The sequence below is a fragment of the Paramormyrops kingsleyae genome, chromosome 1, assembly GCF_048594095.1.
Source record: "Paramormyrops kingsleyae isolate MSU_618 chromosome 1, PKINGS_0.4, whole genome shotgun sequence".
NCBI lineage: Eukaryota > Metazoa > Chordata > Actinopteri > Osteoglossiformes > Mormyridae > Paramormyrops > Paramormyrops kingsleyae.
This window is the reverse complement of record NC_132797.1, coordinates 46,385,466-46,400,757: the sequence shown is the minus strand read 5'-3', so window position 1 is coordinate 46,400,757 and position 15,292 is coordinate 46,385,466. Positions and strand designations below refer to the sequence as shown.

The 15,292-nt window shown below is 42.1% G+C and overlaps 1 protein-coding gene and 1 long non-coding RNA gene across 2 annotated transcripts; both read left to right on the top strand.

The window, feature by feature from the left end:
* Window positions 1-8,684: 8,684 nt before the first annotated feature.
* On the top strand, window positions 8,685-11,727 carry LOC140591691 (uncharacterized). The gene is made up of 11 exons (XM_072713188.1): window positions 8,685-8,783; window positions 8,911-8,971; window positions 9,054-9,157; window positions 9,245-9,517; window positions 9,610-9,703; window positions 10,453-10,520; window positions 10,606-10,758; window positions 10,844-10,981; window positions 11,075-11,134; window positions 11,354-11,482; window positions 11,668-11,727. Exons 1-11 carry the CDS (start codon window positions 8,685-8,687, stop codon window positions 11,725-11,727), a joined length of 1,239 nt encoding a protein of 412 aa, XP_072569289.1.
* A 2,070-nt stretch (window positions 11,728-13,797) lies between these two features.
* LOC140578778 (uncharacterized) lies at window positions 13,798-14,897 on the top strand. Its single transcript, XR_011983052.1, has 3 exons — window positions 13,798-13,861; window positions 14,203-14,283; window positions 14,815-14,897. It is a non-coding gene; the product is annotated as an uncharacterized lncRNA (long non-coding RNA).
* The last annotated feature ends 395 nt before the right edge of the window (window positions 14,898-15,292 follow it).

Sequence of the window (15,292 nt, the reverse complement as noted above, 5' to 3'; positions counted from 1 at the left end):
CATCTTGACCCGCACTCGTTTTTCATCCCTCGTTCTCTCCCATTGACTTCAATGCATTTCAGTCAAAGTTGTCCCACTCGGCCAGCGTTCATACCACAGCAACAAGACTCGGTATTCAACCTCAGGCCTCATCACCCAACACCCCAAGTCCAACATCTTGACCCGCACTCGTCTTTCATCCCTCGTTCTCTCCCATTGACTTCAATGCATTTCAGTCAAAGTTGTCCCACTCGGCCAGCGTTCATACCACAGCAATAAGACTCGGTATTCAACCACAGGCATCATCACCCAACACCTTAAGACCACCATCCTGACCCGCACTCGTCTTTCATCCCTCGTTCTCTCCCATTGATTTCAATGCATTTCAGTCAAAGTTTTCCCACTCGGCCAGCGTTCATACCACAGCAACAAGACTAGGTATTCAACCTCAGGCCTCATCACCCAACACCCCAAGACCACCATCTTGACCCGCACTTGTCTTTCATCCCTCGTTCTCTCCCATTGACTTCAATGCATTTCTGTCAAAGTTTCATTATTTGGCCAATACTTCTGCCACAGCAACAAGACTAAATAATTAAATCAATAAGTAAAAGCACCAGCTCTTCCTCGGTCATTATGGGCCTATTCATGTAATGAAAGGCCCATATTACTCTTCACCTAGTAAATTACATTTTGCCAATTTGCGCTCAGCCCGTGAAAGGCACGGAGCTCAATTTGGTGACAAATCGTAGGGCTTACCTAGCCGGACGGATTGACATATCGCTTGTCTCCGTCCTCCTTAAGGATTGCGTGCAATTGCCTCTGAAAGTCGAAAAAAAACTTTATTATTTATTATGGGCCTATTCATGTAATGAAAGGCCCATATTGTTCTTCACCTAGTAAACTACATTTTGCCAATTTGCGCTGAGCCCGTGAAAGGCACGGAGCTCACTTTGGTGCCAAATCGTAGGGCTTACTTAGCTGCACGGATTGACATATCGTTTGTCTCCGTACTGCTTACGGATTGCGTGCAATTGCCTCTCAAAGTCGAAAAAAAACTTTATTATTTATTATGGGCCTATTCATGTAATGAAAGGCCCATATTGTTCTTCACCTAGTAAACTACATTTTGCCAATTTGCGCTGAGCCCGTGAAAGGCATGGAGCTCACGTTGGGGCCAAATCGTAGGGCTTACCTTGCCGGACGGATTGACATATCGTTTGTCTCCGTACTGCTTACGGATTGCGTGCAATTCCCTCTCAAAGTGGAAAAAAAACTTTATTATTTATTATTATGGGCCTATTCATGTAATGAAAGGCCCATATTGTTCTTCACCTAGTAAACTACATTTTGCCAATTTGCGCTGAGCCCGTGAAAGGCACGGAGCTCACTTTGGTGCCAAATCGTAGGGCTTACTTAGCTGCACGGATTGACATATCGTTTGTCTCCGTACTGCTTACGGATTGCGTGCAATTGCCTCTCAAAGTCGAAAAAAAAACTTTATTATGGGCCTATTCATGTAATGAAAGGCCCATATTACTCTTCACCTAGTAAATTACATTTTGCCAATTTGCGCTGAGCCCGTGAAAGGCACGGAGCTCACTTTGGTGCCAAATCGTAGGGCTTACTTAGCTGCACGGTTTGACATATCGTTTGTCTCCGTACTGCTTACGGATTGCGTGCAATTGCCTCTCAAAGTCGAAAAAAAACTTTATTATTTATTATGGGCCTATTCATGTAATGAAAGGCCCATATTGTTCTTCACCTAGTAAACTACATTTTGCCAATTTGCGCTGAGCCCGTGAAAGGCACGGAGCTCACTTTGGTGCCAAATCGTAGGGCTTACTTAGCTGCACGGATTGACATATCGATTGTCTCCGTACTTCTTACGGATTGCGTGCAATTGCCTCTCAAAGTCGAAAAATAAAAACTTTATTTATTATGGGCCTATTCATGTAATGAAAGGCCCATATTACTCTTCACCTAGTAAATTACATTTTGCCAATTTGCGAGGAGCCCGTGAAAGGCACGGAGCTCACTTTGGTGCCAAATCGTAGGGCTTACCTAGCCGGACGGATTGACATATCGCTTGTCTCCGTCCTCCTTACGGATTGCGTGCAATTGCCTCTCAAAGTCGAAAAAAAACTTTATTATTTATTATTATTATGGGCCTATTCATGTAATGAAAGGCCCATATTGTTCTTCACCTAGTAAACTACATTTTGCCAATTTGCGCTGAGCCCGTGAAAGGCATGGAGCTCACGTTGGGGCCAAATCGTAGGGCTTACCTTGCCGGACGGATTGACATATCGTTTGTCTCCGTACTGCTTACGGATTGCGTGCAATTCCCTCTCAAAGTGGAAAAAAAACTTTATTATTTATTATGGGCCTATTCATGTAATGAAAGGCCCATATTGTTCTTCACCTAGTAAACTACATTTTGCCAATTTGCACTGAGCCTGTGAAAGCCACAGAGCTCACTTTGGTGCGAAATCGTAGGGCTTGCTTAGCTGGACGGATTGACATATCGTTTGTCTCTGTACCCCTTACGGATTGCGTGCAATTGCCTCTCAAACACGAAAAAAAAACTTTATTATTATTATTCTTCCGTGATTTTCGGCCTTTAATGCGGGTCGTACCGTAGCATGCAGCCAGGTAATCTATATATCAAAAGTGAGTCCTTCATGGTGTGAGGTGTGCTATTACTTTTCTGCGCAGAATATGTTACCATGGTGACGTTATTCACGTTAAAACACACTAAAAATCCCATAGGAATGCATTGAATGCTAACTTTTACCTAGCATTAGCCTATACCTAACTAACCATGTGAATAGTAGTAAGGATCGTCTTTTTTCATGGCAGTGAATGGCCCATTGACTTCAATGCATTTCAGTCAAAGTTTTCCCACTGGGCCAGCGTTCATACCACAGCAACAACACTCGATATTCAACCTTAGGCCTCATCACCCAACACCCCAAGTCCACCATCTTGACCCGCACTCGTCTTTCATCCCTCGTTCTCTCCCATTGACTTCAATGCATTTCAATCAAAGTTTTGCCACTTGGCCAGTGTTAATGCCACAGCAACAAGACTTGGTATTACACCTCAGGCCTCATCACCAAACACATAGCAACTGCCTAGCAACCACCTAGCAACACCTTAGCAACCACCTAGAATTGCATAGCAACAGCATAGCAACCATCTAGCTATGCCTAGCAACCAGCTACTGAGACCATAGCAACGCCATCTGACATCATAGCAACCCACTTGCAGCACCTAGCAACCACCTAGCAACACCTTAGCAACCACCTATAATTGCATAGCAACACCATAGCAACCATCTAGCTATGCCTAGCATCCAGCTACTGAGACCTTAGCAACGCCTTCTGACATCATAGCAACCCACTTGCAGCACCTAGCAACCACCTAGCAACACCTTAGCAACCACCTAGAATTGCAGAGCAACACCATAGCAACCATCTAGCTATGCCTAGCAACCAGCTACTGAGACCTTAGCAACGCCTTCTGACATCATTGCAACCCACTTGCAGCACCTAGCAACCACCTAGCAACTGCTTAGCAACCACCTACAATTGCATAGCAACACCATAGCAACCATCTAGCTATGCCTAGCAACCAGCTACTGAGACCATAGCAACGCCTTCTGACATCATAGCAACCCGCTTGCAGCACCTAGCAACCACCTAGCAACACCTTAGCAACCACCTAGAATTGCATAGCAACAGCATAGCAACCATCTAGCTATGCCTAGCAACCAGCTACTGAGACCATAGCAACGCCATCTGACATCATAGCAACCCACTTGCAGCACCTAGCAACCACCTAGCAACACCTTAGCAACCACCTATAATTGCATAGCAACACCATAGCAACCATCTAGCTATGCCTAGCATCCAGCTACTGAGACCTTAGCAACGCCTTCTGACATCATAGCAACCCACTTGCAGCACCTAGCAACCACCTAGCAACACCTTAGCAACCACCTAGAATTGCAGAGCAACACCATAGCAACCATCTAGCTATGCCTAGCAACCAGCTACTGAGACCTTAGCAACGCCTTCTGACATCATTGCAACCCACTTGCAGCACCTAGCAACCACCTAGCAACTGCTTAGCAACCACCTACAATTGCATAGCAACACCATAGCAACCATCTAGCTATGCCTAGCAACCAGCTACTGAGACCATAGCAACGCCTTCTGACATCATAGCAACCCGCTTGCAGCACCTAGCAACCACCTAGCAACACCTTAGCAACCACCTAGAATTGCATAGCAACAGCATAGCAACCATTTAGCTATGCCTAGCAATCACCTAGCAACCAGGTACTGAGACCATAGAAACGCCTTCAGACATCATTACAACCATCTTGCAGCACCTAGCAACCACCATGCAACACTGTAGCAACCACCTCTATTTGCTTAGCAACACCATAGCATCCACGTAGCATCGCCTAGCAACCAGGTAGCAACCAGCTACTGAGACCATAGCAACGCCTTCTGACATCATAGCAACCACCTAAAATTGCATAGCAACACCATAGCAACCACCTATGAACCACCTAGCAACCAGCTACGCACACCCTACATACACCTTCTGACATCATAGCAGCCACCACGCAACACCCTAGCAACCACCTATAATTACATAGCAACACCTTACCAACACCTTACCAACCACCTAGCAGCCAGCTACTGAAACCCTACCAACACCTTCCGACACCATAGCATCCACCTAGTAATGCCTAGCAGCACCGTAGTAACCACCTAGCAACACTTATCGACACCCTAGCTACTGCCTAGCAATGCTTAGCAACCACCTATCAACCTATCCACTAGCTACCTACGCCTATCCATCCTCTGACACACACACATCCCCCACTAACAAACACCCACCTACATACCCACAAACACCCACATAGACACATCCCAAGTAGCACTCAGACACACGCTCCCCCAACCAACAAACTCCTACCCACCCACACACCGCCCCAACCCAACACATTCTGCACTAATACATACTGTACCCGTTCATCAGTTACACTTCTCTTTCAGCCTCCCACCACACGCACAGAACTGAGAAAATCCAGCTTATATAATATATTGCAAAATATATTCAATTTAGACTCCTTGCCTTCTCTGATTGTGTTTAAAAATCTCTTAAACTCTGAGCTTAAACAACAGTGTCATTGTTCAATATAACTTAATTTTATTATATGTATAGCTTTAGTATTTCTATGCTTTTCAGTTTTTTGTTCATATTAATCATCTCTGTATGTATCTTCATACATGAAACTTTTGTCTTACTTTTCTTATTTTCTGCCATTTTAGCTAGAACTTCCTGGAAGACGAGATATTGTATCTCAATGGAACCTTCCTAGTTAAACAAAGGATAGATAAATAAAGAATACAATTAGAAGACAGTAATGGTAACAGAAGCACACAGATTTCAACATACGGGACATGCATTTCTATGGTGAATGAATATTTTAAGATTTAACACTTAATACTAGGGTACACACAATAAGCCCATCCATCGATCCATCCATCCATCATCTACCGCTTGTCCGGGGTTCGGGTCGCGGGGGTAGCAGCTTCAGTAGAGGCACCCAGAATAAATAAACCCATTTTATTTAATTAAGTTATCTCTGACAAAGGCGTATGACACTACTGTTAAAATATATATAACCATAAAGATTAAAAACTACAAATGATAGCATTGTCGTTCGGATTTATGACAGGCGTACAAAAGCCGGAAGTTGATTTGCCGGTATACACAAAGCCTGAAGCCTAAATGCTTTAAAGTTAGAAATAATTTGGTTGCATTGTTCAATCATTTGCATAATAGTAAAAAAAAAAAAAAACAATCGTCACAAACCCATGCTAAAAACCTGATAAAATCGTGATTTAAATATAAAACCATTGTGATATAATATTTTCCTCCATATCGCCCACCCCTAATGCGCGCCCACATTGAGTCATATGTGCCCCATTTAGACTGGGTCCAGACTTCCAGAATCGCTTGCATGCATACAAGGTGGTTGCTATGCCATTGCTATGTGCCACTACTCACATATGATTGGATGTTGGATGAAAAGAATTGTCCAATACGAATGATTTATTCATACCATATATAACTTCCCAGATCTTTCTGGAAGTTGCAGGTGGTTTTGGCGGTTGGTTGAGACAAAAGCTACTGGATTTCATATTGCATTGCTACGAGTTTCCTGACTATCTAAACGTCACACGTCGAGCTGGTAAGCATCTGCTTTTTTATTTAACCTTTTCAACTGTAGTTTGCGGCTGCACGGTGGCGCAGTGTTTATCGGAGAAGGATCTCGGTTCGATCCTTCGGTTGGCCTTTCTGTGTGGACCTTGCGTGCTCTCCCCGTGTTCGCGTGGGGCTCCGCTTTCCCCCTAAAGCATGTCCATTATACAGCTTTTAGCTGTAGTTTTGTTCGGCTATAACGGACATGCAGCTCCGCCTACAAGGCGCCTGACGTGCCGGTGATTATTAATAGTCATGCATCTGGTCAGGTAAAGTTAGATTACTACACGTAAAATATAATAATCTATGCTACAAGGTTGTCTGCTGGGGTGTGGCAGGAGTAAATGGTGTCCTGTAGTTCTGTTCTGGCCGTACAGCAACCCTAGATATAACGAATTTTAGATATAACGGACTGCTTTGCCAAGTCCCTTGAAGTCCGTTATAACTGGATTTTACTGTACTCGCGACTGATTTCTCCTCATGAAAAAAATAATATTGTATGTACACATCAAATTATTATATATCTAAGTAGCCCAGAAAGTCCTGAAAACAAAACCATAAATCATATTTTGCTAACTTATGTCCATACAATATAATAAGCCTAAATCTAATGGAATACAAAAATAGCTCAAGGTACCTTAGGTTTGATAAGGTTAATTCACATAGTATGTGAAATGCAGTGTGTGATTTTGGACACAGACATGTTATTTCGTTTTATTACACGGCTCTCTGGAATGCTTGATTCTGATTGGTCAGTTGAGACATTTGCAGGTTCGTTCTTTTCAAATAATAACCGCTCCAAAGTAATAACGCATAGCCGGTACTACTTGTATGTTTAAAATCCCTCCGGGCCAACAAAGATTACCGTTTAAAAATGTTAATTTAAAACAAATATGCCAATAACATGTTTCAAATTCATATTCATGTCCAGTTTTTTTCCTTATGTGGCAAGTAGCCGTGTAATAAGCGGGATAATGTACAGGCAGCCGGTAGTTATCGCGAAATAAGCCCCTTCAGTGTGATACACTGATCACAATGTCGGGGCTTATTTCTGCGATAACTACCGGCTGCCTGTACATTATCCCTTACGTGTATGAGTGGGTGTTGTGCAAATGAACTGAAATTAAATGAGGTGCGAAATGTGCAATAAAAGGACTTACTACATCAGTACATTGAACGTGTATTCTATGTATGAAGTACTTTGTATTGAATGTCATTTTCTTACAAGAAACTTGTATTGCTAAATGTGTAAATGTCTTTTAAAAAATCCTTATTGATTTGCATTTCTGTATTGAAGTTTATTGAATGTTCCTGCAGTTTTGTACAATTGCATTGCTTAATGAATGAATGAAATACTCTAAGCATTCTTACATTTGGCAGGTAACTAAGTCAGTATTTAATAGCTCTGTGTGCTGTGAGGGTATTGTCATGCTGTGGTTGGCATCACTGTATAACTGACAGAGTTTGTGACTGCTTTGCTGGCCTTTCAGTGTCATTCCATAATTAATAATAATCGAGTATGTTAGCAGAGTATGTTGTGATATATATTTCATATAAAAAGTCTACACACTGCTCTACAAACTTATAATACTCTGGTTCCATAATTATGCACATCCTTAAACCTACTACTGTGTCAACACCTTTTAATTTAATTACATGAATTCTTTAAATTATATTTCTCATTTGCCTAAGTGTTACTTTCAAGACGTGTCAGTTTCAATAGTGCAGTGGTTATTAGAGTTCAGGCTTCAGAGAGGCTGCCACAGCAACACAAAAATAAATTCTACGCTGCATCGTGGCTTGCTATACATATGGTTTGACCTTTCGCCTTGTGTTGAGATGGTTTAGATAAATTCTAAATAAACTCACATGTCGAGAAGAGAAATTCAGGGCACTATGGATAAAACTAGCAGTTCACAATAATGGCTTTTGTGTTTGATCAACTATGTCGAACAGGCTATGTGAAACTACAATGTAGGCTATTTCATTGCACTCGGGTTTCTTGCTAAAACAGTTTTTCCTCTTAAGTAATGTTCTACAGTACAAATAATACCAATCTATTCTGCTTCTCTTTACAGTTCCTCATTCTGTGAGAGCTGCTGTGCTTTGGCATCACCACAAATCATTAAGTACATTGCAGTCAGCACATTACCACAAAAAAAGAGAAAAAAAACCTTAACACACATCCATTAATAACTGTCATTTTAAATACCCACACACATCCACACCTCCCGTGCCCACACACACACACACACACACACACACACTACCTACAAAAAACATATACATATTTCTAGAAGTTGTTCCATAACTGTATTTTTTACATTTTTCTGCTTGTCTGCTCTCCATCCACTTTGGGTGGAGATAACCTTGTTCTTGCCAGTTTTCGTGTATTTCACAGGTTTACACCAGAGAGGATGCCGCGTAAAGGGAGTCGTTCCGAGGCTGCCAAGAAGAGATGGAGGAAGCTGGACCTGGCAGATCCTCCGATTTGTCCATATGACGTCACCAAGGAGGTATCTAACCTACAAATCAGAAAAGTCTTCTTCTGTTCTCATGACAGTGGCTGCTAGTAATTTTATTTTGTTACAGTGTCATGATGCCATTGTACTTATCAAAAACTTTGATGAAAACCTGTTGTAGGTGTCACGTTCCACGGCCTTCCAAGAGGAACCCCAGCAGATGGCAACATACGTCTCTTCACGTATGTAGTGCTTGTGTGTTCATTTCGTTGACTGCTCCAAGAATTGAAAGTTTTATCTTGGTTTCTGTGTGTCTCTAAATAGGCCGTGGGACTGGCTTTCGTCATCGGGTGAGGCGGTGGCCACTATCTCGTGTGACTGGACGGAGCCACAAGTTGGTTATTCCAGCCGAGGACCTGGAGAAGAAGGTAATTCTGTTTTGTTCTTTACATACATTTTGCTCTTCACAATTAACTGCCCATTTTTAATCATGTATTGTGCTTTTGCTTTTGCAGTTGGCTCTGTTGGTTGGTGACTCCCATTTGCGAGCGATCGTAGATGGGTTTGTCACCATGCCACAGGGCCGACTCTCCTTCGGCTTGATGTCGACTCCAGGGGCGAGCGCGGCTGAGTTGAGGCGTGAGGTGCTGCATGCAGTTCTTCCTCGGACACCCGAGGTAGTCTGCGTGTTAGCACCCAGCAACAACTTGACCGCCAGCAGGACCATCACCGAGGCTGGAGCTGACTTCCGGAGGCTGCTCACCACTCTCTGCAACCGCTGGCCTAATGTAACTCTTTATTTTTTCAATGCATTCGTTCATTGAAGTCTTGCGAATTAAATATTGTTTAAATGATTGTTATTCTTTTTAAATAAATACAGGTGGTTGTTCTGGATTTCCCTACACGTCTCACCGTGGATGAAGCAGTGCAACGTCTCCTGCGCCAGGAGTACCATCGTGTGGCCGCTCAGGAGGGTATGTACAAAACACTGCTCTTTTTCAGAAGACTATTTAACAAAAATACAAAATTGCTTTAAAAGTTTAAAAAGACAGCTATTACCATTATTTGGGGAGCTGTTTTGTTACTGTCAATGAAATATCAATGTTACACCCACATCCCAAACCACCTTGCGGATGAGGGCTAACAAGCCGCACCTGCGTGGGATCCCTTAAACAGGATTGTCTCCCCACACACGGGGCGAGGTATTGTTGTTGTGTCCCGCTCGGCACATGCCGAGCGGCTCTCTCTGTTCTCTTCCCACAGCTCGAGTTCTGTTCCTACAAGCCACGCCTGTCGGTGCCACTTGTTGACCTCTGCGTCCCTTTGTCCTGTTTCCGTTCCTGCCCTCCAGTCCTCACGGACCCCTCGCCTTTGCCAAAGCCTTATTTGCAGCCAAAACCACTGCGCCCCCAGCCCTACCTAAGTTCACCTGTTTGATTCCTCAGTTTACCTGTGTTAATAGACCCCCTCACTCGGGGAAAAGTGACTCTTTTGCCACACGAGTGTTTCTGTCATAACGATCAACATGTTTTTGCAGTCTAAAATTTCCTTGGTTGAGCAATGACATTTGTCCTTCAGCACACAGTAAATCGTAATTAATTTCATCTCAAATTAAACCAATATTTTCTTCTCTTGCTACACATTTCTACTTTATCTGTGCAGTATTACAAAATTCTAGGCTGGCTAGAAATAAGATTCATGGTTGAACTGCTTTTTCTTCTAGGTATTCGGTACCTATCCGTTGCTGAACACTTCCCGCTGAGTCGCCTGGAGCTGTGGTGCAAAGATGGTGTACGTAAAACATGTTGCTGTAAAAATGCTAATGAAGATTTACTGTCAATGTCTACATTTGTTTACGTGTCACTATGTCTGGCAGGTGCACCTAAGTGACAATGTAGGGATGGAGATCCTTACATGGTTGCTCTGGGATGCTGCCTCTTTGCAACTACAGGCAGCTACTCCAGATGCACCGGCCTCTCCGAAGACTTCACCACCAGTGGAGAGACCAGTGCCCCCCAATTTGGTTGTGGTAATGATGGTCCATTACATGCATTGCAGCTTATATGCAAACACATTGCGGTCTATGGAGCCTAAACAAACTCTTTGAATTGCAGGCGGCTCCTTCTAAGGCACCAGCTACCACGAAGACTTCACCACCAGTGGTCAGACGAGTCTCCCCCAAGTTGGTTGTGGTTGGCGAGGTGACTGTGCCACGTGCTTCCAACCCGTTCGACTGGACGCTTGTTCAGCAGGTAATGGATGCATGCTGTAACTTGGTGGCCTATATTTTACGGGATGTTTGATCAGTACTTCTCCAACAAAACTTTGTTTTTTAATCATAATAGAAGAGGCAGCGCGTGCAGGGTGAACGCACTCAGGAGAGTAGGAGGATGGCTGGCCAGCAGGTGTGTTTTCTCTTAACACTACATATGACAAATAAATTGTGCATGCTTATGTCATATATATATATATATATATATATATATATATATATATATATATATATATACATACATACATACATACATACATACATATATATATATATATATATATATATATATATATATATATATATATATATATATATATATATCTCATCTCTGTGCAATTTTACTTGACAGGGAAACTTGTTGCAGTGTTCCATCCCCCTAAATCCGGTGTGGTTCAGCCCTGCAGTTCAGGAGAAGATGGACCGCTTTGTTCCAGCATGTGGCGCTTTGGAATCCACTGGTGGTACGAAGGGCAGGAAGGTAATTTGGATTAAATTTATTTATGTTTGTGTAACAGTCATAAGATATTTTCAGGTTGCTTACACAACAGCATTTAAACAATGCTAATCCTGCTGGTTTTTAGTGCAAAAAACACTACAACAAATGGTATAAGAAAATGTTTCTTTTTCTTTGTGATTTATTACACATCTACCATGGAACATCAGCGGAGACGTGCTGCTTCCAAGAAGAGATGGGAAGAGGAGAAGGTGTGTCATAGTTTTTAAAATGTCAAATGTTTCGTAAGTACAAACATTGCTAATGGATTAATGGTAATGCTGTCTTAAGAACTTAATCATAGGGGCAACACACAGCTCACTTCTCTGAATGTTCCTCTTGGCGGCAACAATCTTTCTTATGCTTTGTCATTTCTTAGACATCTACGGTGGACCATCGGCGGAGACCTGCTGCATCCAAGACGACACTGGAGGAGGAGCAGGTGTGTCATAGTTTTTAAAATGTCAAATGTTTCGCAAGTACAAACATTGCTAATGGATTAATGGTAATGCTGTCTTAAGAACTTAATCATAGGGGCAACACACAGCTCACTTCTCTGAATGTTCCTCTTGGCGGCAACAATCTTTCTTATGCTTTGTCATTTCTTAGACATCTACGGTGGACCATCGGCGGAGACCTGCTGCATCCAAGACGACACTGGAGGAGGAGCAGGTGTGTCATAGTTTTTAAAATGTCAAATGTTTCGCAAGTACAAACATTGCTAATGGATTAATGGTAATGCTGTCTTAAGAACTTAATCATAGGGGCAACACACAGCTCACTTCTCTGAATGTTCCTCTTGGCGGCAACAATCTTTCTTATGCTTTGTCATTTCTTAGACATCTACGGTGGACCATCGGCGGAGACCTGCTGCATCCAAGACGACACTGGAGGAGGAGCAGGTGTGTCATAGTTTTTAAAATGTCAAATGTTTCGCAAGTACAAACATTGCTAATGGATTAATGGTAATGCTGTCTTAAGAACTTAATCATAGGGGCAACACACAGCTCACTTCTCTGAATGTTCCTCTTGGCGGCAACAATCTTTCTTATGCTTTGTCATTTCTTAGACATCTACGGTGGACCATCGGCGGAGACCTGCTGCATCCAAGACGACACTGGAGGAGGAGCAGGTGTGTCATAGTTTTTAAAATGTCAAATGTTTCGCAAGTACAAACATTGCTAATGGATTAATGGTAATGCTGTCTTAAGAACTTAATCATAGGGGCAACACACAGCTCACTTCTCTGAATGTTCCTCTTGGCGGCAACAATCTTTCTTATGCTTTGTCATTTCTTAGACATCTACGGTGGACCATCGGCGGAGACCTGCTGCATCCAAGACGACACTGGAGGAGGAGCAGGTGTGTCATAGTTTTTAAAATGTCAAATGTTTCGCAAGTACAAACATTGCTAATGGATTAATGGTAATGCTGTCTTAAGAACTTAATCATAGGGGCAACACACAGCTCACTTCTCTGAATGTTCCTCTTGGCAGCAACAATCTTTCTTATGCTTTGTCATTTCTTAGACATCTACGGTGGACCATCGGCGGAGACCTGCTGCATCCAAGACGACACTGGAGGAGGAGCAGGTGTGTCATAGTTTTTAAAATGTCAAATGTTTCGCAAGTACAAACATTGCTAATGGATTAATGGTAATGCTGTCTTAAGAACTTAATCATAGGGGCAACACACAGCTCACTTCTCTGAATGTTCCTCTTGGCGGCAACAATCTTTCTTATGCTTTGTCATTTCTTAGACATCTACGGTGGACCATCGGCGGAGACCTGCTGCATCCAAGACGACACTGGAGGAGGAGCAGGTGTGTCATAGTTTGACTAGTTAATAACTACGATTAGGGATGATTATTTTAAATTGTTTTCTGCATTTCAAATGCAATGATACTGGTAGTTCTTCTTTGTTTAAATTTAATGCACATGGTGCACTGCAAATGCAGTTGTTGTATTTTCCAGATAATCATAGTAGCACCGTATAGTACATTAACTTTAGACTTGTCTACTTTTTCTCTGAGGGAAGCTTAGTCAAAGAGCCTAGGTTTAAGCATTGTGGTTTGACTGTTTGAATCACATTCAAAGCGGTTGAAATGTGAAACATCAAATGTGATTATACACATGTGCATGTACACAACATGACAATTCCACAGAGTCAAAGGAACAAAAGTACATATATTTACTCTGTCCTTTCCATACAGTTCACTAATTACTTTAATTTTAGGAGGACGTGACAGCGAGGGAGTTGACCAGGCCAACACCTTGCAAGCCAGGACGAGTGCCGTTGAAGGGCGTTGGTGCTGAGTCACCTGCTGTGCCACCAGAGAATGGCACACTGGATCACATCAGCCAGGTAGTTTTCATACACTGTACACACATATTAAAATGTCAAATGTTTCAAAACTACACAAATTATTAATGGTTATTGGATTTACGGTAATGCTCTGTTAAAAAGATAATCCTAGGGGCAACAGACAGCATGTTCAACTTATAGTTGCCTTTTCTTTTTCTGAGGATAGCGCAGTGAATATGCCTATGTTTAAGAATTTTGGTTTCACTATTTAAATCACATCCCAGCAACTCAAATTTTGAAATGTCAAATGTGACTCATGTACATGTGTATCACAGAGAGAATCAATAGCACAAATGTACATATTTACTATGTTCTTCCTTTACTAACCATTTCCATTTTAGTTAGGAGTGGTGCTAATGAAGGACACTGGTGCTGATTCATCCACCATCCTACTGGACAGCATGCTGGACCTCAGCAGCCAGGTAATTTGCATGCTTCCTGTACACTAGGGTTGCGGTCGATTCAGGAATGAGCTCAATTTCAATTTACATAAGAAAATGCAATTGGAAGTAGAATTTAACAACAGGAAAGTGTATTACAATTAAATTGGACTGTCAGGAAGTGCAATTCAATTCAGTGAACACCAATTTCTATTTCTTGCTGTTTGAGCATGTGTTTGTGATTATATGTAGTAACATACATTGGAATTTTAATCACAGTGCCTTACAAATACAATGGAATACATGAAAAATAGTTAATGAAACGTAAGTAAATTAGACATAGAACTGTACATTAATTGCAAATAGTGAATTGGAATTCACCATACATTTTCATTTCAGTCCATGAATGGCCCCAACCCTAGTACACATAGTGAAATGTCAACTGCGGTTAAGTACAAAAGATGTTAATGGTTATTTAAATGGTTTTGATTGATTATGACGTGTATAACTTTAAAATTGTCAGTAGCAAAAGAAATAGGACTATAAAAATTATACTTTTCTTTGTCATTACAGCATTCAGCTATGAACAGCAGCGTCAGTGGTCTACCCACCCAGTCAGTGAGAGCGACACATTCCCAGGCAGACAAGAGATACAGTACTTTTTCCCGTGGTCACCAGTGCACATGCATGGCTCTCACTTTTTTGGCTTACCACAATGAGGGAGTACAGCTTGAAACAATGTCACTTGACACAGTGCTTCAAAAAGGAAATGCACTTTACATTGGTATTAAACAGCAGCTCTTATTGGATGGCACATTCATTGATGACCACCTCACAGTCGAAGAAATGCCGAAACAGGTACTGACAGACAGATGTATGTATAATGTACACGCAGAAAATGTAAGAGTGGGTCACCTGCTACATCAAGGAGGACTGGGTTTGCCCCTTGCCACCCAACTGGAGTGTTTGTCAGAAAATGTTAACCATGCTTTACTTATTGTGAGTCCAGAATGCATTGCAGTTTTTCGGGACAGATCAGGTACATATGGAC